We start from the raw sequence: 25,522 nt of genomic DNA, 5'->3' as shown, positions 1-25,522 counted from the left end.
AAGTAGATCATTAATTTTTCAAATACCTCTGCCTACCTTAAAGGCAGGTAGTTTTGTTTAACACCTAAAATTTAGGTTAAGAACTGTAACATGAGAAAACAAAGCTGCCTGTGGGGCAAAATTACATATTTTGCACATTTACATGCATCCATGTCTCTTCAATTAGACTTCCAAAGTGGGGTCTGAAGGTGACAGAGTCACAGATTACATGAGGAAACGGGCAGTGGCTTCAGAAGTGATGAGTGGAGCTAACCCCATCTGATCACAGAAATCCAAGCATTTAATTTCACCAGTGTGACCAAGCTCATCCACCCAACCACAGTGGATTTACTCTTGACTTGGAAATGCTAAATGCCTCAATATTTAGAGCACTTCAATATTTAGAAACAATTTGAACAGGGGCACACTCAGGTTCATTTTAAACCCAGCAGGAGTTAATTAACAGTGATGTTAGTTGGCATCTGCAGCTCATCAGAGAGATTGGGCTTAGCTGGGAACACTGACCAGAACACTTTCTCTTTGCCTTCACGGGTCATCCATGCCAGGCAGCCAGACTGGATTTGGGGAAGGGGAAGGGCAGGATGCTTTGGCCATGGGAGGAGTGGTACCCTTCCCACAGTGCAGTAACATCCTGCCTATCAGCTGGTTGGCAGCACAGGCAGCGATGGGAGCTGGTGGGGTCATGTCCTGCCCGAGCACTGGCCTATGGTTCTCCATGCTGGGTCACCTGCTGATAGCCCAGCCGGTGTCTGATTTGGAAGCACTGCTCTTTCAGCTTGAGCGGGCTCTGGTGTGTCAGCTCCTGACTGACTCTCAGGGCTCCCTGCCAAGGGCTGGCTCTCAGCTGGGGAAGATTATTGTTCATATCAATATAGCCTTAGAGGTGCACTATGCATTCTACTTTATAAGGCCAAATATGTTCTCCTTTAGACCCTGTGGCATCCCCTGGAGGAAAGGAAGCAGAACAAACACAGAAAGGTACATGATTGGCCCAAGGTTATCTGAGGGCTTGGGAGACTGAATCCAAGTGAGAACAGTGTTCTTAATTCCCAGTTCTGTGTGTTCTCAACTCACTCTGCCCACAAAGCAGTCATGGGCTGACACAGGGAGATGTACCTAAAGCTGGAAGCAGGTGGGAGATGGAGCTGCTCACATCCCAGAAAGACAGATGCTGGAGCACAGGTGGAGTGCTGGGCTCAGCCTGCTGCATTCCACATCTGGGAGGGAGGATTGGAGAGCAAACCTCAAATTCCAACTCTGAGGCAGGCACACAAGTGCCTCCTCCCTCCTATGCTCTGAAGGTGCATGGCTGGGCTCAGGCAAACCAGTACCTAATGAGGTCCAACTGCAGGACCCAGTCTTCTGGCATCCTAGCAAAGTGAGTTCAGGCCCGCAAAACAGTCAGTGCATTGGCACATAGCACAGCGCAGCTTCTACAAATGAAAATCAGTACCTCTATTTAGTTTGTGGATCTGTTTAAACATAGTCTTGTACCAGTCTTTTGATCGCTCAGTGTTCTGTAGAAAAACAAAGACAAAGTAAAATAAAATGAATATCCTGATGCGTTTCAGACCTCCTAAGATTTCAAAATCAAAATGGAGAGTAGTGATATCTGAATTCAAAACTCAGCCACATTTATCTTTTTTAAAAAGGCAAAACTTTTTAGAAAAAGAAAACCAGGGGTCCCAAACCTCAGTCTACAGAGTAATATCTGGCCAAAAGGATACAGATTTTGAAAACAGTGAATGAGGATCCACTTGAAATGTACCCATTTTTAAATTTTTAAAATTTTATTTTTAGAGAGAATCTTTCTCCATATATAGACTGTGCCAAACTGAAGGAAAGTCTCCTAGAAATACAAGAGACAAAGAATATTTGCTTATCATGCTGTGCCCCCACCCATTCTAGATTATTCAGTAGAAATGTATCCGAGTCACCTTACATAGGGCCAGATTTAGAATGCATACATTAAAACATAACTCATTATAGCATCTACTGCCAGAGTTTTCACCCTAACCACAATGTTGGAATGGTTGATTGTTTTTTTTTTAAGATAAAAATAAAACAAGAAAGGTGACAGATAGGTGGCTAGAGAAGATATTTTCACTCCCATCTTACAGAAGAGGAAATGAAATACAGAATGACAAAGCGAACTGCCCAAGGTCACAGAGCTGATGAAAAAGTGAGTGGAAGGGCCATCCAACATGATGGTTAGGGTATGGGTTTGGGAGTCAGGCAGACCACTCTGTCACCCACAAGCTGTGCAATCTTGGATGAGTAACAAATCTCTCTTGAGTCCCCGTTTCCTCATCTATAAGAAGATGGAAATGATATTAGTATCCACTACTGACTTGAGTGAGTGATGTTTAAATGAGATAATGTACTCAGCAAATGGTAGCTGTGATTTCTCTTAGGAATAACTCTCCTTCTATATTACTACTTAGGACCACAGAAGAGTTCTTTTGAGGCTCAGCCCACTGCAGTTTCTATCGGCCTCCTCCAAAAGCACACATTTGTTAAATGGAAATCACAGTGGAACATATTACAGCCAATGGTCTGGTAGACACATGGAAAAGAACGGAATTCACCCGAATCCAGTTCCAAAAGTTGGGCTTCCCCGGAATTCCTAAGGGCCTGCAGGACTGGCAGGCCTGTGCTGCCGGGGAGAGCAGGGTCAGGGATGCCACGAGACCTGCTCTGTCCTGGAAGCTTGGCTGGCCAAATACATTCCAAGGTTCCCTTAGAGTTCCCTACTCACTACGGATGACAAGTGATCTCCCATCCAGGGGGATCTTCTTCCTGAACCTATAAACAGGGACCTTGGGCCTCAACTCTCCCCAGAATTCTCTAACCCTAAGGCCAGGAATTTCTCAACACAGAACAATAATGAAGGAAGACTGCCCATAACATTGTCCCTGGAACACTCACAGACTCAAAGCCTCTGAAAAGTTCTGCAGCAGAGAAATCTCTCTGACTCAATCTCACCCAGCTTTTCCTCATGGTTACTTGACCATGAAATCCTTTATTCATAGGACTTATACCATCCAACACCCACTTTGGGAAAAGCTATTGTACACCAAGCCTGGAGAACAGCTCCTGGGGGCTCTGGCACTCATGGGGCTTACAGAGACAACGGTGTGATGGGGTTCGCATGTTCTCAGGGTGTACACTTGTCACAGCTCAAGATGAAGCCTAAGAAGGACTTCTAGGTCAATATGCATACCCGGAGTGGGATGCCCACTTCATCCATGGAAACATCACTTAGGTCCTGAGCGCTCTTCACCACCCGTCTACTGTCATCCTTTGCTCTTTTTTCAGCAGCCCTGGTAGGTGAGGTGGGTTTTTCCTGGGTTGGTGCTGAGTCCTGCTCTCCCACTCTTCTTTCTGAGACAGGATCTGGAAATGAAAAGCAATTGTTAGCTAAAGCTCTTTTGGTAGCTGCAAAGCAAAACACTCCTGAACAGGCTAGCTGGGGGGAAGTGTGTTTGCTAATTCTCAACTGGAATTAGTTCTGCTTAGAGTAGGGGTCAGCAAACTATGGCCCATGGGCTGGCCACCTGTTTTTATAAGTAAAGTTTTACTGTAACACAACCATGCCGATTCCTTCACATATTATTTATGGATTCCTCTGCATTACTATGGCCGAGCTGAGTAGCTGTGACAGAAACCATATGGCTTGCAAAGTCTAAAATATTTAACATCTTGTCCAAAAAAAAAAAAAAAAAAAAAAGGGCTGCCAACAGTGTGATCAGAGCTTTGCAGAGGTATACACATTGTGCTCTGGTCAACTGAGTAGTTCTGACTATTCTAGAAATTAAGGAACAGGTAGAACCACAGGAGGGGCTAAACATTACTTGAAAGCTTTTGATTCCTCTTGAGGAAGTCACTTAACTTTTCTGTGCCTCAGTTTCCTCATCCAAAAACAGGGATAACACTTCTATTGGCAAGCTCACAGCAATGTGGTGAGAGGACTTATCAGGATAACTTAAGCCAAAGTGTTCAGGAAGCTGTTCATTGCTAAGTGTACATTACAGATTATTTTTGTTCAAGATTGGAAGTTACAGAGCACTAATAAAGATACCGGATATGATCTGCAGATTATAAAATTACTTAATAGAATCTGGTTTCCAAGCTACGATATTTATTTACTGGGCAGACATTGTGCTCTGCCTTGTGGACATGTAGGTGAGTATTCCAGAATCCTACCCTTCAGGGAGCTTACAGTCCAGCGGGCAGAAAAAGCAAGCGAGCCAGCAATGAGAACGCATGGTGATGAGGGCCGACTCTCAGAAGAGAAGCCACCCAAACTCACAGGAAGTGAAGGGTGCTCCAAACAGAGGGAACAGCTTAAATAAATACTTGGGGGGGTCTCTGAACTACTGAGCTAATTATATGCCAGGCATTGCACTAAACTCTTCATATACATTATCTCATTTTATCCCCTCAGTGATCTGTGAGGAAGAAACTATTATCACCTCTTTTTTTTTTTTAATAGTTAAAGGATCAATACACAGAGAAGTTAAAGTATCCTGCCTGGGGCCACACAACCAGCTTGTGGCCAAGCTGTGATGTGGCCTAATGTCAACCTGACTCTAGCAGTCCTCTCTGAACCACATCCTGTCTTGCCTCCTCCAAAGACAGTACCAAGGTTTCAAGTCTGGGAGCCTGGCCTAATCCAAATGCAGAAGTTAGAATTGGGTTGGGAAAGGGAAGGGAAAAAGGCTGCTTCCATTTGAATCATGGTAACCTTGTGAAGACAGCAAGATACTCAAGTAAGAATGCCCTAGAGACCCCTAGAGGAAATATGGAGGGGCCAGGCATTGCACTATACTCTTCATATGTTTATGAAGTGATGGCTGATGCCAGGGAGATAGCAGAGCTCGGTGGTGGACAGAAGCGCTAAAGTTACACATGGAGGGACACCACAGTTACAGCTGCAAGGCAAAAGAATCCCCAAAGGGATGCAAAGTCGTCCGAGGGACAGGAGATGAACCAGGAAAGTACACAAGGTGCCACTGAACCAGGGAAGACAAAACTCCAAGAAGTGGGTGGTTAAGTGTCTCAAAAAAAAAAAAAAACGCAGAAATTGAAGCAGAGGAGGCGGCATTAGATTAGGCAAGAGAGAAGTCACGGGAACACTCCAAGGGAGCAACTTCAGGAGGGCAACGGGGGTGGGTGCCAGATTGCAGGGAAAGGGTTGATGGTGTGAGCAGGAAGCTGGGGGAGTGAGTGGGGAATTCAGCACAGAGGAAGGAATGTGTTAGATGGTAATTAAAGAGGGTCAAAAGATTAGGGGCAAAAAGGTTTAAGATGGCCAGGTGCCGTGGCTCATGCTCTCAACACATTGGGAAGCTGAGTCAGGAGGATCGCTTGAACCTAGAAGTTCAAGACCAGCCTGGGCAACATGGCGAGACCCCATAACTACAAAAAATTAAAAAATTAGCCAGGCACATGCCTGTTGTTCCAGCTCTTGAGAGGCTGAGTTGGGAGGATCTCCTGAGTCTGGGAGGTTGAAGCTACAGTAAGCCATGATCGTGCCACCGATACTCCAGCCTTGGCGATAAACCGAGACTAGGCCTCAAAAAAAAAAAAAAAGTTTAAGCCAAGGGAGCCTAAAATCCTATCAGTGAGAGTGAGGCCGTGAGGTAAGGATGAAGGGCATCAAGATGTGCTCTGGCAATTAGTAAGTGCTCAGTTAAAACCTGCTCATTGATTGACTGAGGACAGGTTCTCGTCTTTGAGAAAGGATAAGGTGCAGACTGTTGGCTGGGGGACAAACTCGGGAGCAAAGGAAGAATGTGAGGACACAGGCAAAGTTGTAACAAAGTCAGAGATGTCTGTGAGTGGAGGAGATGCTGGAGAAGTGGGAGAAACAATGACGTCAGCATGTTCAGGAGACTTTCAGTCTCCTCTGTGGGGTGACTGCCCACACCCAAAGGATTTCTAAGCTTAGTAAGTGCTTCGGAAAGCCTGATCCCTGGCAGCATCACTGTCAATGTCAAAGGATGTTAAGACCAGATTGGCTTTATGGAATGGGTTCTCATGCTCCCAGAAAATTCCAATGGGAGGCCAAGGATTTGGCAGGAAACCTGGAAGAATAGAAGGATTTCGAGTTACCGAATTCTACCATTAATGTGGCTCTGCCGAGCACTCTCCTCCCACCTGGAAAGGCCTTCTGTTGAGTGTGAGCAGAAGGGAAGAGATGAGGCTGACTTCAAGCTCAGTCTCACCTGGGGCTTTAAGATCAGGGTGAGGATCACAGACATGCCATTCTCAGGGTTAGGGCAGGTGGCTCTAATAACAGTCACTTCACTGCAAAATCAGGCTGACAGTCCATGGATTTGTCCTAAAGCTGTCAGAGTCCTTTTGATCTACAAAAACTAGCCCTGAATTGTTTTGCTTGAGAAGCCTGTGGTCATATGACTCATCATTGAGTGGATTTCAATATACAAAGAGCCCCTAAAGAAAAAGCATCCCTTTATACAACGAAAACCTAAAGTGACACTTAACTGTACCACGCAGGTGACACGGCCAGGCGTTGACACCTGTATTACAATGAAGGCTTGCTGTTTTCTCGGTAGGAAAAAACTGATCCTTCACATAACACCCTGGGAGCATTTCCTTCTAGTCTTTTTTTTTTTTCCTAATTACACAGGGTCTCGTTCTCTTACCCAGGCTGGAGTACAGTGGCATGAACATGGCTCACTGCAGCCTCAACCTCCCTGAGCTCAGGTGATCTTCCCACCTTTGCCTCCCAAGTAGCTGGGACTACAGGTGTGTGTCACCACACCTGGCTAGTTTTTTTTTGTATTTTTTGTGGAGACGGGGTGTTGCCATATTGCCCAGGCTGGTCTCAAACTCCTGAGCTCAATGAATCTGCCCACCTCTGCCTCCCAACTGCCCACCTCTGCTCTGCCTCCCAAAATGATGAGATTACAGGTGTGAGTCACTGCACCTGGCCTCAGTTAATTTTTTTGTATTTTTTTAATAGTGACGAGGTTTCACCATGTTGCCCAGGCTGGTCTTAAACTCCTGAGCTCAAGCAATGCCTGCTTTGGCCTCCCAAAATGTTGGGATTATAGGTGTGAGCCACTGCAAATCTAGCCTCCTAGTTTTATACTGTGCCTTAAAAAGAAAGGTTCTGAGCCACTAAATAAATGACAATACTGACATCCTCAGATGGGGCCTCTGTTTGCAGGAGGTGGGATAGCCTCCCTTCTCTTCACATGGAGAGCTGGTGACTGAGGATTACAGCAATGCTCACACTTCTCTGCAGAAGAACAATGGCCTCTCTATACCTATGCCAGCCATGCTCTCCCAGCCCTTATCTTATTATCCCATCTGTCTCCCCAAGGGGACCGAGAAGTACCTGAGAACACCATGTAGACTTCATTCCCAGATGACTCTCCCTGAACATCAAACCCCATGGAGGCTCAACAAAAATCTGCTACAGAGAGGGAGTCTGGCAGCCCTGGAGTCCCGTCCCCATAGGTGATGGATAAGCTTACTTGCTCTAAGAGACTGGAGAGTGCCAACCCAGCCAGCCCTCTCTCTTTCTGGAGCTCCTGAACAAAGCGGTACTACTTCTTTTAAAGCATAAACTAATATTTAGTGAGCACCTACTTTAGGCCCCACTCTATCAAACATCATCAGTGGATCTGCCCCAAAACTCAGGGAAAGCAATAGCATCAGGCTTATTTTAGAGCCAAGGAATGAGCCTGAGCTGCCAGCACAGTGGAGCCATCCTTAATTTTTCTTTTTTTTTTTACAGGTGTGCACCACCATACCCAACTAATTTTTGTATTATAAATAGAGAAGGGGTTTCACCATGTTGGCCAGGATGGTCTCCATCTCCTGACTTTGTGATCTACCCACCTCAGCCTCCCAAAGTGCTGGGATTACAGGCATGAGCCACCCCACACTCACATTTTTACTTCTCAATGCACAAAACATCCTCCCCCTTCCTGTCACAATAACACCTCCTCCAGGCTGGGGCAAGGATTACCACCCTTGTCTCCCATATGAAGAAACTGGCTTAGAGAGAAGTCACTCCCACAGAAACAAACAGCTCCAAGAAGAAGGAGCTAGGACCAAGCTCTACATTCCCTAATGTGTGGCTGTAGGCCTTTTTCATCTTGTCTACCCTTCTTTCAAATTCCCACCAACAGGAAGGAGCCCACAGGAGCCACTTTTTTTTTTCAGAGCCACCACTCTTAGCAACCTGGGCTGGGGCCAGGGAATGAAGTGGGCTGGAGAGTGGCAGCTGGAGGAGGGGCAGCCAAGGGCACTTTGAGCTCAACCACAGCCTGTCCTGGTCTCACAGCCAAGTCCTGATAAGGCTGAGAGGGTGTGAGAACCCCATGTCCTCCCCACCCAGGCTCACCACCAATCACAGAACAGCAGTGGCAAGAAGTTGCACAGAAATCACGTAGCAGCTATTCAGAAAACAGTGGCTTCTGTTTTCCACCAATCAGGGATTCTTAACCCTGAAGTTCATGAGTGTGTGCAATTCCACAGAAATCATGTGCACATGCTTACACGTGTATGGCTTTTTTTGTTTTGTTTTGAGAATCAATCTATTGCCTTCAGTAGTTTCTCTAAGGAGTCCATGACCAAAGAAAAGTTACACACTTTTGTACCACACAGTTACCACCACACTATTCGCTGCTCAAGGGCAGCACAGTTCTCTGATGTAACCTCAGATCCCAGCTCAGTGCAGGATACAAAGGAGGCCCTGAATACAATGATAAGTGAGCCCACAGAGCGCTGCCTGGTAAATGGAATGCACATCTATTAAGCCACACATCTATTAAGCAGCAGCTCAGTGCTGAGCTGTTAATGAGCAGAATCTCATTTGATCTTCATACAACCTGGAAGGCACCACTGCTTTCCTCATTTGACAGTAAGAAAACTGAAGCCCAGAGACATTATATAACCTGCCTGAGGCAGCACCAGACCCAGGATTCAAAGCAGAATGGCTATAGTAAGCCACAAGGAAATAGCTACACATTCCCCTTCCTGGGTTCGCCCCCCACTCTGACATGGTCCTAATCCTACACACTTTATCAGGGGGTGAGCTAATTCTATTTGTGTATGTCTGATTATATTTGCGGTCACTCCCACCATTGTTGGCTCTTGCCACCCGCCACACTCAAGTGTGGTCAGCACAGGGCAGCATCAACATCTCCAGGGAGCTGGGCAGAAATGCACATTCTCTTGGCCAGGAACAGTAGCTGGTGCCTATAATCCTGGAACTTTAAGAGGCCGAGAGAGGAGGACTGCTTGAGGTCAGGATTTGAGACCAGCCTTGGCAACATAGTGAGACTCCAACTCTACAAAAAAAAAAAAAAAAAACTAAAAAAACTAGCTGGGCATGGTGGCGCACACCTGTAGTCCCAGCTACCGGGGAGGCTGAGTTGGAGGATCACATGAGCCCAGGAGTTCAAGGCTGCAGTAAGCTATGATTGTGCCACTGTACTCCAGACTGGGTGACAGAGCAAGACTCTGTTTCAAAAAAAAAAAAAAGGAAAAGAAAAGAAAAAAAAAGAAATGCAAATTCTCACCCATAACCATTAACTCCAAATCTCTAGGGGCATGGCCCAGGAACCTGAGTTTTGACAAACTCTCCAGGAATTTCTGATGCCAACTCAAGTTCAAGAAGCAGATTTATTACACTGCCTTTTGGGCACTGCTGGTCTGAAGGTTCTCACCTGGACCCACCACCCCAGGGTCATCTACTGGCATTTGGGCTTGCCACCCAAAAAGGAGAGAACTTACCCACATCTCTCAACCCCTGACTCCTCACATCCCAGACGGGAGACAGAAGCAGCAGAAAGATGACCTCTTCAGAGAGGCCTGCCATGAACACTCATCTAAAGTAGGACTCCTGGTTCTTTTTACCTAGAACATGCTGTTCTTACCCATCAAGGCTCTTATCACAGTTCCGTGGAACATGTTTACTAGTGTGGTCACTGGTCTGGTCTGTCCACCAGCCTACAAGCTCCAGGGAGGCAGGAACTATGCTTATTTTCATCATCTTGGTAGTCCAACAACAAAGACTCCCCCAAAACACATCAGAGGATCTCAGAAGATTTTGCTGATTGAACATCGGGTGGTGACCGGAAGACGGTTTCAACAGGAACAGGGGTTAGCATGTAAATAAATATTTCTCACCTACCTGAAAGGCTACTGAGTCGTTTTTGCTGTTCTGTGATTTAAAAAAAAAAAACAAAAAAAAACATGGTTTAAGTGAGATTTATACAGTACATACCAAGACCAAAAAGCCCTGTCATAACTAGTTAGGATCTCAACCCTGCATCCTCTCACTGTCCTTTGGACTTAGATGCTACAATGTGCACGTAGTCATCTGATTGCAGGCTACCTGCATCATTAGCGTGCATCAGCCACTGCATCATTAGCGCGGCTCCCACTACGCCAGTGTGGTGTCTCCCAGCCCGCCCCACTCCCAGATCTGCACCAGGATTCAGGGACTGCCACAATTTTCTAGCTGTTTACATCTTATCTCAAAATGATTCCATCACAGAAGGGAATCCACCCAACCCTCCAGCTTCAAGTGAGCAAGACCTTCTATGACCCCAGTCTTGGTACCTTTTGAGGGAAATGTAATTATAATCATAACCATGTCAGTGACCATCTCTTGAGAGCTTGCTAAATGCCAAAAGTTGTTTTAGTGCTTTTACAAATAACACTTGTAAAACTCTGCAACAACTCTAGCAGTTAGTTGGCTACAATTATTCTTTCCCACTGTACAGAGGAGAAAACTAAGGCCTAGCCTTAGCCACTGTAGTAATCTGGCTTGTCCAGACTACAAGAGAAATCTTTAAAAAATCAGCAATGGCTGGGAGACTTCAGATAAGGGGCACAAATCACCCAAGATAACTCTGAAAATCAGCTGGATCTAGAACCTGGATTCCTGACTCCTAGTCCAGAGTTCATTCCAATTCTAGTCATCAAGAACTTGCTGGTCCTGTGCATTGAAGGGCTATTGGTTTCTCGCCATCCTGGGCACTCGCATGGAAGGGAAGCCACTATGTCCTTTGCAGAGTCCTATGTGTACGTGCTATGAGATGAGAGCACAAAAATGACCTTTACCTTCCACAGCTGCTAAATATAAAGCAGCCACATAGATAAAAATAGAAAGTTTGCCAACCCGTGGGTACTGTCATCATTCCCCTTGGCTGCGTCTCCACCTTCCTGCTACAATCAGTATGAACCCAAAGTAAACATGGAGCAGCCCAGGAGCTCACGGCCTGGGAAGCAGCACCTGGCCACTTCTGCCACGTGGATGAGGTTCATGCTGGCTGAACATGCAGAAGCCCAGTGCAGCTCGGCCTCAGCTCTGCCAGTAACTTCCAGATGACAATGGCCAGTCACTAAACCTCTCAGCCACCGTTTCCTTGTCCGTTATGTCAAAGTGTCCTGTGGTACTAAGGAGACCTATGGTTCCCACACACTATTCTGAAGGCTGCTGAGCTTCAGCCAGCAGAAGTGAATGTATTCCATTTAAAAGACCACGTTGTCAACATGGCAAAACCCCATTTCTACTAAAAAATACAAAAATCAGCCAGGCATGGTGGCACATGCCTGAAATCCCAGATACTCCAGAGGCTGAGGCACAAGAATTACTTGAATCTGGAGGCAGAGATTGCAGTGAGCCAAGATTGTGCCACTGATCTCCAGCCTGGGCAATGGAGAAAGATCCTGTTGCAAAATAAATAAATAAATAAATAAGACTACATTGGCCAGGCACGGTGGCTCATGCCTGTAATCCCAGCACTTTGGGAGGCCAAGGCAGGCAGATCCCTTGAGCCCAGGGGTTCAGGACCAGCCTGGGCAACATGGTGAAACCTCGTCTCTTCAAAAAATATTTAAAAATTAGCCAGGTGTGGTGGCATGCATCTGTGGTCCCAGATACTCTAGAGGCTGAGTAAGAGAATCACCTGAGCCTGGGAGGTCGAGGATGCAGTGAGCCATGATTGCACCACTGCACTCTTGACAACAGAGTAAGACCTGTCTCAAAAAAAAAAAAAAAGACTCCATTGTCTCCAGTTCTGAGGTGTGAAATGGCCTTTCTTTCCTAGGATGACATGCAACACAGATAACAGTAGCCACTTTTAGTGCTGTTATTTTAAAGCATTAGAATGAAACTAGACTGTTTCATGTGTCCGTAAGGTAAGTCTGGGAACCTCTGAGCTCTAGTTCTCAACGTGGTCTAATCTTGGGCCTGGTGCGGTGGTTCACGCCTGTAATCCCAACACTTTGGGAGGCCGAGGCAGGCAGATCACGAGGTCAAGAGATCAAGGCAATCCTGGCCAACATGGTGAAACCCTGTCTCTACTAAAAATATAAAAATTAGCCAGGCATGTTAGCGGATGCCTGTAGTCCCAGCTACTTGGGAGACTGAGGCAGGAGAATTGCTTGAACCCGGGAGGTGGAAGTTGCAGTGAGCTGAGATGACACCACTGCACTCCAGCCTAGCGACAGAGCAAGACTCGGTCTCAAAAAAAAAAAAAAAAAGAAAAAAGAAAATGTAGAATCTCTTCTCCTCCACCCCAAACCTTGTGAGGCTGAACCTGCAGGTTAACCAGACTCTCAGGATCCTATGCACATAGACCAAGAAGCCCTAAGCAAGGGGACCCACATATCTCTTTTAATCCTGAGAGTCTTCCGATTCAAAGTCTCCCTCCCAGACTGATGGTAAGTGACTCGCCTTCAAACCCATGTGGTGTGAAAACTCAGAAAAGAGGCAGAAAGGGCTGTGTTGTTCACAACCATCAGTGCCAGCCCAGAGGCTGAGTGCCCCTCAGTGCCTTTCTAGTAGGGGGAAGCTGGCTTGGAGAGACAGGATTATTGCCACACTATGCCCTGGCACAGTCTTAAAAAAAAAAAAAAAAAGGGAGGCACTTTTTTAGTATGACTAAACTAGAATTCCAGAAGTGGAGTAAAGTTATTCCCTCAGGAGACTTTCCAATAGTTAAGAAATTATTTTTAAGGGTACTGTTTATGAAGCAAAGCAGAGCTGCCTGGTTAGGCAAATTCCAAAGCAATGCCAAAAACACTTGACCTAAACCCCATTTATGATTAGTAACACAGGGCTGGGCCAGCAAAGCTCTTCTATTCTTCTTGATTCTTCCTGTCCTACCTGCTTAGTGAACATATGGTTTTGCTCTTTATGGAAAGCTACGATTTAATTCCAAAAAATTAACGCCATTACTTGTATCCTTTTCTGAAGGATGTGTGTCTCAGGCTGCACAATTCTGATTTTTAAACCCAAGGGCAGGACTTGGACAAAAGAGAAAGGCATTTGGGTAAATAAGAGGAATCAATCTATTCAAGAAAAAACAAAAAGGAACTACAGGCATTTCTGTGCCCAAAGATGTCTCACAAGGTGTCACCAGAGGGACTTGGCAGAAGCAGCTGACATTACACTTGGCATTTCCCAAAAACCAAGCTGCCTTGGGAATAAATCCCATCTTTAAAGAAACTGTCTGTCCTTCTGGGAACTAACTTGTTTCTGTTTGACTGAATTAAAAAAATATATATATGAGTCATAAGGAAGTTCAGAGAAACAAAATTTTACTTTGTCCTGTATTACAGACACTTTCTGGGCAAGGAGAGTCACTGCCAGTAAGGCGCATGGCACCGCAGAAGGAGAATGGGCTCCTGTGTGGTTCATTGTGGGAGCTGGGGCCCTTCTTTTCTTTTGAAGAACACAGATTCATGGGTGAAAATTAATACAGGAGCTACACATAGTGAAAAAAATAATGAAACTACTAAAACAACCTTAAAATTTTAATGGAAAACTCTGAAGTGAAAGAAAAATGTTTTATTCATCTGCTTTTCAAGTTAGAAGGAGAAAACAGAAAAACTCTATTTAGTATGGAAAACAATTAAAAATAGACTCCAGTCCCATTCTCATTCAAATTAATGCAGAGAGGAAGGGGGAGGGGAGGGGAATGGAGGAAAACTATGAAGCAGGAGAGCACAGAGTCGTCAAGAAAAGGATGATGTGAGCTCTGAACAAAATAATTAAACCTCCACCGTTACTGAAAATTCAGATGAATGAGCGCTTTCTACAAGCAGAAACAGCTTGAAAACCTTACATTTCACGCTACAAAGGACTTTTGTAAAGAGAAAGTGCATTTCTCTATGGAATTCCGAAAAGGAAAACTTGGGATTTTGAATCACCATCTGGAATTTTAAAGCAGAAGGGTCAACATATACAATGACTACCCCAAAGCACTTCTGCTTCACCCCACCTCAAGGCTTCTCTGCTTTTCTTGTCTTTTTCTTTTTCTTTTTATTTTCTTGAGACAGAGTTTCGCTCTTGTTGCCCAAGCTGGAGTGCAATGGTGTGATCTCCATTCACCACAACCTCCATCTCCCATCAAGCAATTCTCCTGCCTCAGCCTCCTGAGTAGCTGGGATTACAGACATGCACCACCACGCCAGGCTAATTTTTAGCAGAGACAGGGTTTCTCCATGTTGGTCAGGCTGGTCTCAAACTCCCAACCTCAGGTGATCTGCCCACCTTGGCGTCCCAAAGTGCTGGGATTACAGGCATGAGCTACCATGCCCAGCCTCTGCTTTTCAGAGAAGTAGAAAAACCAACAAGAAGCAGTCAGAGACACTACAGAAAACAAACACGAAAACTCTAAGCAGAGCTGCCTAGAACCACATAGTACAAACGGCTGGCAAGAATGAAGGCCAGTGAGTCGTCAAGAACTCTGTTTTCAAGGTACAAAAACATGTTTTATATTCTAGAAAATGGTCTACACAGTATGTTTTCTTTTTTAAAATTTGGTACTCCAAATTCTGCTCTCTAGAAATTTCATTATGTCAAAAAACTAAATCATTTCAGATACTATTTAAAAGAGGTATTATTGTACCTAGATTTTTGAAGCTAAACCTCTAATTACAATCAAGAGACACAAACTTTTTCTTTTTTTTTTTTTTTTTTGATGATATGATTTGCAGAAGACAACCATAAACACCCAAGGAGTGGAACTAACCCAGCTTACTTATTCAGACAGCTGACATCACCTCAAATCAGGGGCCTCTGTCTGCCGGGGTTTATTTTATGGCTCACGAGAGTGAGTAAACTGGGGCAAATGGCCTTGGGAAACAATGGGATTTGTGAATATTTCTGTGAAATAACAGAATTTTTGACCCAGATATCATGGAATAGCTACGCTGGTTCCAGTGGGCTGGGAGTAGGGCATGAGCCTCTCTTACCTCGATTGTGTTGCAAGAGCACAATAGTAGGATTGACAATCGTTGTGGAGGGATAGGCGGACGAAGGCTTGCTAACTGATGGAAAGGCTTGGGAATCCGTTCCAACAAGGGAAGAAGAAACTTCATTTAGTAGAGGACTGGAATCCTGAAACAAACAAACAAACAATGTAACTAACTGTATATGTAAAAAGCTAGCTTTAATGTTTTTTGAAAAGAAGAAATGTAAAGCTTTACAATTATCTTAATTATAAAAAGAAATGCAATCCATGAGACATGTCATATCATTAATTCCAGTTAGAAGTTTAAGCTGGAATGGTTATTTTCTTTGCTGGTATTAGTACAGGGCAGAGGAGAGAGGGAAGGTGAATGTTACTGCAAGTCTCAGCAACATCATTCATTATGTCCACCTGCTAACAGTTGTGGGTCAATCCGGTTACTGAAAAACCAAATTCAAATCAAAGTAGAATAACATGCAAAATCCATGCAATTCCAAATGCGATCCAAGAACGAGAGCTGGTTTAATTGGGAAAAATCAGGGAAGTTTAGTACACCGTACAAAGAAATGTAAGACAACGTGAGGACAAGAAGACATTAATGTAAGAACAGGAAGGAGTTGAGCAACAGTTTTTTTCAGAAAGCTACTCTTAGCATCAGCTTCACTGAGCAATTTTCCTGATGCTTGCTTCTGAGATTTGGATATTATCCTATCCTACTGTGACATTTTTTTACTCTAATATTAAAGTGACAAGATCCCTAAAGACTTGTGAGAATCCTGACCTTAAAAACTGAAGTATCTGCCAGAAATACCAATAAAATCATCAATACTAACATTATAATCTGCATATTGGGGATAATGCCAGTCTTTTAAAACAAAGTAACACCCCAAAAGGTAGTAAGGATATTTAGACAGTTTCCTCCATGATATCTATACATTTCCATTTTTGAGTTTATAAACCCTAGATTGAGGATGCTGTTCCTAAAAAGCTTTAAGAACAAGATTTTGATAGTTGCTCTTGAAGCAATAATTATCTTGAAGCAATAATCAGAGATCAACTCCTGTGAAAACACCCACAGGATGAGGGCCACCCCCTCACTCATACCTAGCCCAACACCCTGCAGAGAGCAGGTGCTCAGTAAATGCCACGTGAATGACAGGCGGCATCTTCCAGCAATGGTGTGTCTGAGCAAATGTTTGTAGCAAGAAAATAAGTGCTTATCAAAAGAGGATGTGGGCATCAGCACCCAGGACAGCTCCCAACACACAGTAGGAGTGTCACAGCACTGCCTAGGGCAGCTTATCTCTTCTGAAAGTCCACTAAAGAGCCGCCACTATTTAGTTATGAGGGGCAACTCAATTTCATGAATAAACCTTTTCTCAAGACTTGAGAAGCACAGTATGATTTTATACAAAACTGCCTCACCTCGATTCCTCTATTTAGAAAGTGGAAAATAATTACACTTTTCCTAATTTATCTCCAAAGTGATATAATGATGATAAATGACATATCATTAAAAAAACTCCCTGAATGCATCCAAGAAACACAAAATATCAGGCATACAGCTCTTTAAAGTATAAATGTCTAATGTGATGTTTGGGTGGATCATATGAACATTAACCATTTTACAAATTTTACTTTGTGTCTTATTTCTGGAACATCACAAAAACAGCTATTGACTAAAAGAGCTCAAATCAATTAACATAACTTTTCTTCTTCCTTCTTTCTCTCAAATAGCTACAGATGGAGCAGGCGTCAGCTCACAACTCAGATACCATTCACAGAGCAGGAGGAGGAATCCAAGTAGATTCCTTTTTCACCTCTGCTACCCAGGGCCAAATCAGAAACTAACAGGCCAACAGAGGTCCTTCTGGGAGGTCTACACCAGGCTGATTAGTCAGGTTTGAGAAATTGAAGACACTGTCCCAACTAATCTGTCCTGGTACACCTAAAACAAACTTGATATGAAAACCTAGGTCTACACAAATGATAAATTATAGGATGCACAATAAAACTGCTCAAAATGGTCTGGATGACACTAAATGTAAGACTCACTTTACCCACTGCTCCAGGCAAACATAATCCATGTCAAAAGGAAGATGCCTCAACTCCCCAAAACAAGAATGGCTTCTAAATTCTAAGTTCAGCTGAAGGTAGAGAGGAATAGATCAGGGAATAATCTAGCATTTTTCTCCAATGGAGCTGAGCTGCAAAACCCAAAGCTAGAAGATATCCAAGCCCATAGGCCATGCTGGGCCTGGTCCTGACCTAACTACGTTGCACAGCTCTGGAGATTTCAGAAGAGGGCCCAGCTCAGGACATAACAGTTCTCAGCTTTTATGTGCTTGATGCCTCATTATAATTTATCTAATAAGCCAAATAAAAAGTTTCCTTCCTGCTTTCTGCATGACTGGCTTTGACTTAACAAGCCATTTGGAACAGTTTTGCAGGCATATCTCTTTACACAAAGGTATGTCAGTAAACGCTTAGTTCCATCAGTCAATTGCATGACCCATTAGATGACTGTATCTCAAAATGTAGTGTGTGGACCCCAGCATCTGAAACCCCTGAGCACTTCTTACCAAGTGAGATTCCCAGGTTTTTCTCCAGACCCCTCAATCAGAAATTCTAGGAGTATAACCTGGGGGAGACCATTTAAACAAGCCTCCCTGACCCTCAGATGAGCCCAAGTACACAAAGCTTGAGAAGTGACCTCCTACTCCAAAAAACCCTTTGAGAACAAGGCCCTGACTCATGGTTGTACCCATGGTACTGAGCAGAATGCCTAGACCATGGCAGAAACTCAATGATGAATTGCTAACTAACCAGTTACTTGCTTTTGAGTGACTCTGGCCCTCATTTGCCAGGGCAAGTCCTCAGCAACATGGCTAACATTCACTAGCCACCTTCTCTATGTCAATCCCTGTAACAGGAACTTTTACTACGTGATCCCACCAAACCCCACAGCCCTACGAGGAGATTCACATATTCCCATGTTACAACTTGCACTGAAGTTATCAGATTCTCTCAATTCCCAAGGCTCCTAAAGAAGAAGGAGACCCAAGCACTTTGACAGCTTTTTCTCTAAAGCACTTGGGCTTTCCCACCTGTGATGGGAACTTATTCCCCCACCCCCCAGGATGGGACTGGAGGCATTGGGCCCTTTGACTTCCCATGACCATTGGTGACCCGTTTTGCCACAAAGTCTCCTGGGACCTCCTCCTCAGGGGCTCTAGCAACTGCCTGCCTTTTGAGGTAAAAGTCCTAACATTTGTACAGGGCTTTCAGACCCACTTGCTCATTTAAACTCAACTCTCTCATTAAAAAAAAAAATTCTAGTATCTGTCATTTCTGTATACTACAGAGAGTTTATTTACTCACTAGGTCAGCAAGAGAGTGAGTCTTTTCCTCCCCAGATCTCCCCACTTCCTGGCAACTAGCACCCACCACACCTGCCGTTGCCTTTCCCATAATTCTTCAGCTTGCCTCGGCTCTCCACCTGACCACCTGCCTGGCCTGTGAAGAGCATGGTCAGTCAACGTCAAGGCCACAGGTAATGTCTTCTGAGGGAGAAAGACGTGTATTCCCAACAGGACAGAGCAGACGAGGCACTGCAGAGATAGGGAACGGCCCCGAGAGACCCAGGGAAGACACACAGGAAGCATGCACGTGAGTGACAGGGAACACGGCTCCAGTCATCACGCAGGCACAGCGGCAGTCAGTGCTTTCCTCAGAACTCAGCGCTTCAGTGAGAGAGGGGATGTGACTGCTTGGAGGAGACATTCAGGAAAGCCGTGGGGAAGGGAGTCCAGCAAGCTTACGGTACTCGAAACAGCTCCCGTGAGGTCAGGCTCCGAGACTCTGCGGAGGTCCTCCGGGGTGGGAGGGACCAGCGGAGGTGGTGGTGAGAAGGATGGTGGCGTCTGGCTAATGGGGGCAAAGGAGCCAGAGGTGCGGGCTGGCTGGCTGTGGTGGGGCCACCTCTGCAGATGAGGGGGAATGAAATCATCTAGAGTCGGGAAGGTCAGAGGTGAGGCTGCAGAGGCGGTCGCTGGGATTGTGGGGACGCGGCCAAGAGGCCCCAGAGGTGCTGGCGATCTGGCCGTGCCTTCTTGCCCTCTGTCAGTGTTAACCAGGTAGAGAGGGACAACTATTACCTCCGGCTGGGCTGCACTGGAGGAAGTGGCATCCTGTGGAAATAAGGGGGTCATTATGGAAAGGGGAAAGACACGAGGAAGGAATTCCAGATTTAAACAGTTGAGAGTGGGCATGCAGTGAGGTACTCTGAGAAATATTTAATCAGTGCCCTTTCCTCAGGGTACATGAGACAGTCGGAGCTGGCCAGCTGGCCTTCTGACACTCCATGACACAGAGGGAACCCCATCCAACTCCGCTTTTCATCCATCTATTTTTGAATCCTTTTAACACTTTATGAGAGAGGAAGGGAGAACAACAGAACAGGCAGGCAGGCGGTGTTTAACCCCATAACCCTGCCATAGAGCCTAAAAGCTTGACAGTAAATATAATTTCTCTGGCACCTTGTAAAAAAACATGAACAATGCATATCTCACCATGTTATTAGTCTCCGGATTCCACGCTCCAGCATACTTACACATTTACAGAAAAGAGAGACAGACAAAGAGAGTACTGTGCTGAGATGTGCAGACAGAAGAATTCGGGATTCAAGCCACAACAATATTAATGAGGAAAGGGAGGGTAGGGCAGCCCAGTGAACAATGAGCTGCTCTCATCAGTTTTGAAAGAGACAGTGGAGAAGACACACAAACATTCCTCATTTCTTGCCTTGGCTGGATAACTCGGCTGCAAAAGGTAAGATTCTTTGCTCTTCTGTTTTTCGGGATCAGAGGTAACCTGGGGGCCTAGTACAGGTGGTCTCACATCTGGGAACGAAGCCCGCGTCCCCAGGGAAGGACTCTCGCCACGGTTAACGGCATCTTTACGGATGTCAAAGAATAGCTTGGGGGGGTCAGGAGGAGGAGCAGGGGGTGGTTTTCCTGTGCCGGCTGTGCGGGAGACAGGGCTGGGAGCCGGTGCTCGGGTGCCTGCAGCCTCCGAGGGAGTGCCTTTGGCAGGGTCACGTGCAACACGAGAGGAGTTTTCTGACGCCGCCAGGCAAATGTTATTGGATAAACAAGGTACATATAAGCTGCTGACCTTTTTATTCCCAACTGCCTTATGACATGGGTTAGAGCTCACATTCTTATGATAAACTCTCCTGGTGGCTGCACGGTGCTGCTGGGGTTGGGATGAAGCACTGGGGAACGTGGAGTCCGAAAGCAAGGAACCAGGGCACACCACACCTTTGGGAGCCGATCCAGCTGCCAGGAGGACAGAGATGGGCTGAGGGTGTGAGGGGTTCTGCTGGCTGGGGGTGCCGAGTGGGACGTAAGGCTTTGGTGAGCTCATGTAGAGAGAATCCTTGTAGGTATTGTGGATGGTGGGGGACTGCCATGCAAAGCGGTCCTTTTTAGGAAGAGGAGGGTGTGGGGGAGAGAGAACCTTTAGCAATATTTTCAAGATATGTTATCAAACAGGGAAAAAAGAAAGAGGAGGGGAAATGGAAAGAAGGACGATCATTAGAAACAACAGCATTACATGATCTGAAGCAAAAACAATTCTTAACACGTTTTTCGGCAAATCCTTGGGTTAGACTCCTCATAGTATCCACAATTCTCTCTGAGTGAAGCCAAAGACTGAATCCCACTCACCTAGAGAGGCAGGCTTGACTCTCCTTTGCATCCAGGGAGGCTGAGCCCAGCCCATAGCAGGCCACATTCTACATTAATTATGATACCAATCCTTGGCTGACTGCATCTTTATTAGATGCCCTAACCCAAGAAGGGCACCAAGTGAACTAAGCACCAGTGGGAGAAGCCCCAAAGCCCCCAACTCCCCCTTAAACCTCCTTCACTCAAGATTTATCTTCAAGCCTTTGGCTTTAAAAGTTTACGTTCACTGAAACTCGTTGAGTGCCTTTCATTGTTTTCCCTTAGGAAAAGAAGAATTGGAAGAACAGTCATTATTTGTGTTCACAGGAGACAGATGTCTTGAGTCACTGAGATTTAGCACTCAATTCCATAAGCATAACAAATTAAAGCACTCTAAGAGGAGAATGCTAAGGATTTTTGAATACACATGTGTTCTTTTCTCAAAGGAAATAATTTGATGAAACTAATTATTAGAAGAAGACAAGCATGAGATTAAAAGCACACAGTCTCCCATTTTTGATGCACACAAAAAAGGGGACCAGGCAATGAAGGAGTTAATTGGCCTACTGGATTGGACTGTGCCTAGTTTATCAAAATCCAGCCCATCCCCGTCTCACCCAGCCCACTACCACACAAAGGGGATCAGTCCTAGAGGTAAATGATCAGCCTCAGACTCACAGCCTAAGCCCAAAGCTCTGACTACAAGTCCAGAGGTACACACAGCATTCCCTCGCTTCTCAACACTGCTCCTCCTTGGGTCTCAGTGGAACAGAGGGTCAGGAAATGGGGTGACCTTCCAGTCAGATTCTCATGTCAATCAGAGTCATCTGCCAACCTGCAGCTCAACTGATAATTAGACTATGAGATAAGGAAACTTCATTTTGCTAGATTTTCTTGAGTGGTTCCTATTCTTAAAGATATCCCAGTTCTAGAAGAAAACCAGAACTTTCCTCCAAATCACACAAGTGAAGTATATTAGAGTTTGGTCAACATCAAGTGAATTTTGACCAAAAATGGGGAGGGTGCAAGAATGTGGGTCTATTTGGAATTTATTTATTTATTTATTGTTATTTATTTATTTATTTTGAGACAGAGTCTTGCTCTGTCGCCAGGCTGGAGTGCAGTGGCACGATCTCAGCTCACTGCAACCTCCGCCTCCCTGGTTCATGTGATTCTCCTGCCTCAGCCTCCCAAGCAGCTAGGACTACAGGCGCACGCCATCACGTCCAGCTAATTTTTTTTTATTTTTAGTAGAGACGGGGTTTCACCATATTGGCCAGGCTGGTCTCAAACTCCTGACCTTGTGATCCACCCTCCTCAGCCTCCTAAAGTGCTGCGATTACAGGTGTGAGCCAATGCACCTAGCTAGTTTTATTTTATTCTTATATTTGTGGCACACAGGTGACAAGAAGAAAGAATGTTAGAAAGAGTGAATAGGTAAAAAATATTTTAAAGTTTTATGGGTTGGGCACTGTGGCTTAAGTCTGTAATCCCAGCACTTTGGAAGACCAAGGCAGAAGGATCGCTTGAGCTCAGGAGTCTGAGACGAGCCTGGGCAATATAGCAAGACTCTGTCTCTACCAAAAAATTTATAAAGAAATAGCCAGGCATGGTAGTACACACCTGCAGCCCCAGCTACTAAGGAGGCTGATGTGGGAGAATTGCTTGAGCCCAGAGGTCAAGGCTGCAGTGAGCTGTGATGGCACCTCTGCACTCTAGCCTAGGTGACAGAGCAAGACTCTGTCTCCAAAAAAAAAAAAAAAAAGTTTTATGAGTCCAGATTAGAACATCAACCCAGAAATAGTAAATAACCTATTCCTTAAACTCAGTTTTCAAGGTACAAATAAGCTCATTGGAGAAGCAGCTCACTTGGATATCATTGGTTAATTCAATGCCTAGCCTTTCACAGGGCACCCATGACAGTGCCAGCAGATATGTACCACACAAAGAAACTAAAATGAACAGCCCCTCTCTAGTAGTCAGCAACAGCAAAAGCTTTCAGGTGAACTCATTTGGTTTCAGTGAGCATGTTTACAGACTAAAGGATTCTAGAAACAAATCACTTGGGCTAGCACGCACCAAAGGGACTGCTGGGCACGCTGATAATGGCTATAGGGAGGTAAGCACAAGATTGAGCTCAGATTTACTTTTACTGGCAGCTCAAATGTCCCATATGTGATTTCTTCTTGTCCAAAGATAGAAATCAGCTTCAGTGAGTTTCTAACTTATTTCAGCTATTGCCATATATGGTGCCAGGGATGCATTACATCAGCCATGAGCCTTCCCAGGGCTTTGACCCTGTAGAGAGGACACTTCCCCAGAGGATCAACAGTGCACTCAGACCAAAGGTCTCCTGCCCTGGGGCTTCTTTTAGTCCTAAAGAATTGTTTTGTGTTGTAAACACAATACAACACACAGGCAGGAACCACACAGGCAGTTTGCATTCTGCCCAGTTGACTACAAATGAAATTCTATGTATCTTTTTAGAAGGTGGGTCAGTGAAAATATGAGGCTTCTGGAATAAGCTGGTATGTTTATAGTTTATATATTTCTATCAACTACTTACAGCTCTGGCAATGACTATACAGACAAGAAGTCATGTTTCCAATGTGTGACCTAAAGGTTCCTGAAATTTGGATGACTGATTTTACACTGAATATGCAGGATAAAACCTCTTTATCAGCAATTTACCAGGTTCCCTTAAAGGGAACCCCAGTAAAAAGAAAATTACTGGATAATAACAGATAAGAAAACACACATTGTAAAAGATATTATAGGGTGTTCACCCTTATAAACTGAGGGCAGTGTTTCACACAGTGATCGCAACACAACAGAGATGCTCAATAAAGCTGTGTGAAATAAATGTATTTTAAAAGAAGTTGTATTTACTTCACATGTTTTTAAAATTATCTTTTCAAGAAAGCTGTTTCAGAAGCCAAAAAGAATTACTAAGTTACCCTTTGAACTAAGTCACTGATAGTGGAAGAGGACATGCTTCTACATTTGGTCTGAATTAATCAGCACTGTTTCTTAATCTGCATAGAGCTGATGACACCCATGAGATGGCTGAAAAGGAAGTGTGTCTGCCACAGGCAGCACATTTATACACTGTGAAAGGGTTTAGGAATGGGAAAACCATGGCAAGTCATTTACGGGACAAGTGACCTCCCCAGTCCCTGTGTCTAATGAGGACTTCAGAAAGCCAGGCTCTTTCACAGATCCTGGTTCTAACCAGTGACCCTGGATGCATATGGTTGTACCTAGGGAGGAAAGTCACGGCAGGTGGCAGAAAGGCTAAATGTGTTTGTTGCTAAATGTGTTTGTCGCCCGAGGCAGACAATTAAGCAACCAATTCCATGCTGGGGGAAGACAGGCATCTGTAGAGAGAGAGAAAATCATCTCTGATTCAGCTTCATTTCAGCAGCAAGTGCAATTTTACATCCTCAGAAGCAGGAACCAGAGGATCATTGGAGAAGTGGGGTGGAAACTAAGAAGAACCTGCAGAATTTCCAGACTTCTTGTGAGTTTTGAGAACACCTTCACAGAAGGAAGGCACAGGGAAATAGACCACACAAGGAACACATTTCTGTAATCGTTTTTGAGCAGCACAGCTTCCTTTAAGAGAAAGGACTAGGCTAGATGTGGAGTCCCACACCTATAATCCCAACACTTTGGGAAGCCAAGGTGGGAGAATCACTTGAGGCCAGCTATTGGAGGCCTCAGTGAGCTATGAGGACACCATTGCACTCTGGCCTGGGCAACAGATAGAGACCCTGTCTCAAAAAAAGAGAGAGGCAGAAAGAGAAAAAAAGAGGGAGGGAGGGAGGGAGGGAACTAGGGAGGGAAGGGAGGGGAGGGGAGGGGAGAGGAGGGGAGAGAAAGGAGTAGTAGTCCATTCCACAGATGTGGCTCCTGTATGTAAAAACGTTCATCACAGATCACCTAAATTAAAACATGGTCTATTCCCTTCATCAAAATGACAAAGTAACGACAGGAGAGGGAAGGAAGAAAGATCAGGAAAGCCACCTAAGGGGGAAAGACTTAAGCAAAGGTATCCTTACTCCAATTTGTACAGCTGTGGGGGATTTTCTTTTGTAGGATAGAGCTGGGCTGCACTGACATTTTGCCTGTTCCTGGGCTGCTGGACTTAGGGCCTGGTCACAGCTACCTGATCTGAATCTAAGGATACTGTCGCTGGAGTTCTTACAGCCCCATCTCCAGAAAACAACTGAAATAAACACAAGATACATTCTTCTCTTGAATATTACACTCTATATAATTTTTTTTTTAAACATCTCAGATCTTCTTCCTACGTATCCAGGGCTAAATGAATTCCCTCTTTCAGAACACTTCTACATACATAACAAACCTAGAAAGCCTCAGGGCCTATTTCCAACACTCTGGTGCAGACCAGCCTCATTCCATGCCTCTCCTCCCCTTGACCCAACTTCCCCCTAGCTTGGCCCTTGCAGAGCTTATCTGGAGTTGTCCAAAAGCTTGAAACCTATTCCATTATCCAGTTGGGAAAGCAGGAAGTCACCG

At 45.0% G+C, this 25,522-nt stretch overlaps 1 protein-coding gene and 1 long non-coding RNA gene across 51 annotated transcripts in view; one reads left to right on the top strand and one right to left on the bottom strand.

Moving 5' to 3' along the window:
- The window catches only part of SORBS1 (sorbin and SH3 domain containing 1), a 254,503-nt gene that overhangs the window by 87,551 nt on the left and 141,430 nt on the right, over positions 1–25,522 (bottom strand). For 19 of the 50 annotated variants that reach the window (XM_064374042.1, XM_064374041.1, XM_064374049.1 and 16 more), the window contains 6 exons: positions 20,055–20,771; positions 19,073–19,441; positions 15,256–15,400; positions 10,178–10,207; positions 3,224–3,396; positions 1,454–1,517 (listed from right to left, as the gene is read on the bottom strand). In XM_064374042.1, coding sequence (XP_064230112.1) covers positions 1,454–1,517; positions 3,224–3,396; positions 10,178–10,207; positions 15,256–15,400; positions 19,073–19,441; positions 20,055–20,771 — 1,498 coding nt within the window. The remainder of the gene's footprint in view (positions 1–1,453; positions 1,518–3,223; positions 3,397–10,177; positions 10,208–15,255; positions 15,401–19,072; positions 19,442–20,054; positions 20,772–25,522) is intronic. The other 31 variants (XM_064374075.1, XM_064374083.1, XM_064374080.1 and 28 more) reach the window with 2 other exon arrangements.
- Positions 24,412–25,337, top strand: LOC135273995 (uncharacterized). Its single transcript, XR_010341772.1, has 2 exons — positions 24,412–24,500; positions 25,079–25,337. It is a non-coding gene; the product is annotated as an uncharacterized LOC135273995 (long non-coding RNA).

This window comes from Aotus nancymaae, unplaced genomic scaffold (assembly GCF_030222135.1).
Source record: "Aotus nancymaae isolate 86718 unplaced genomic scaffold, 86718_ANA_hifiasm-v0.15.2.pri h1tg000010l, whole genome shotgun sequence".
Lineage (NCBI taxonomy): Eukaryota > Metazoa > Chordata > Mammalia > Primates > Aotidae > Aotus > Aotus nancymaae.
Note: the sequence above shows the minus strand (reverse complement) of the source record. Positions and strands in the feature narration are given on the sequence as shown.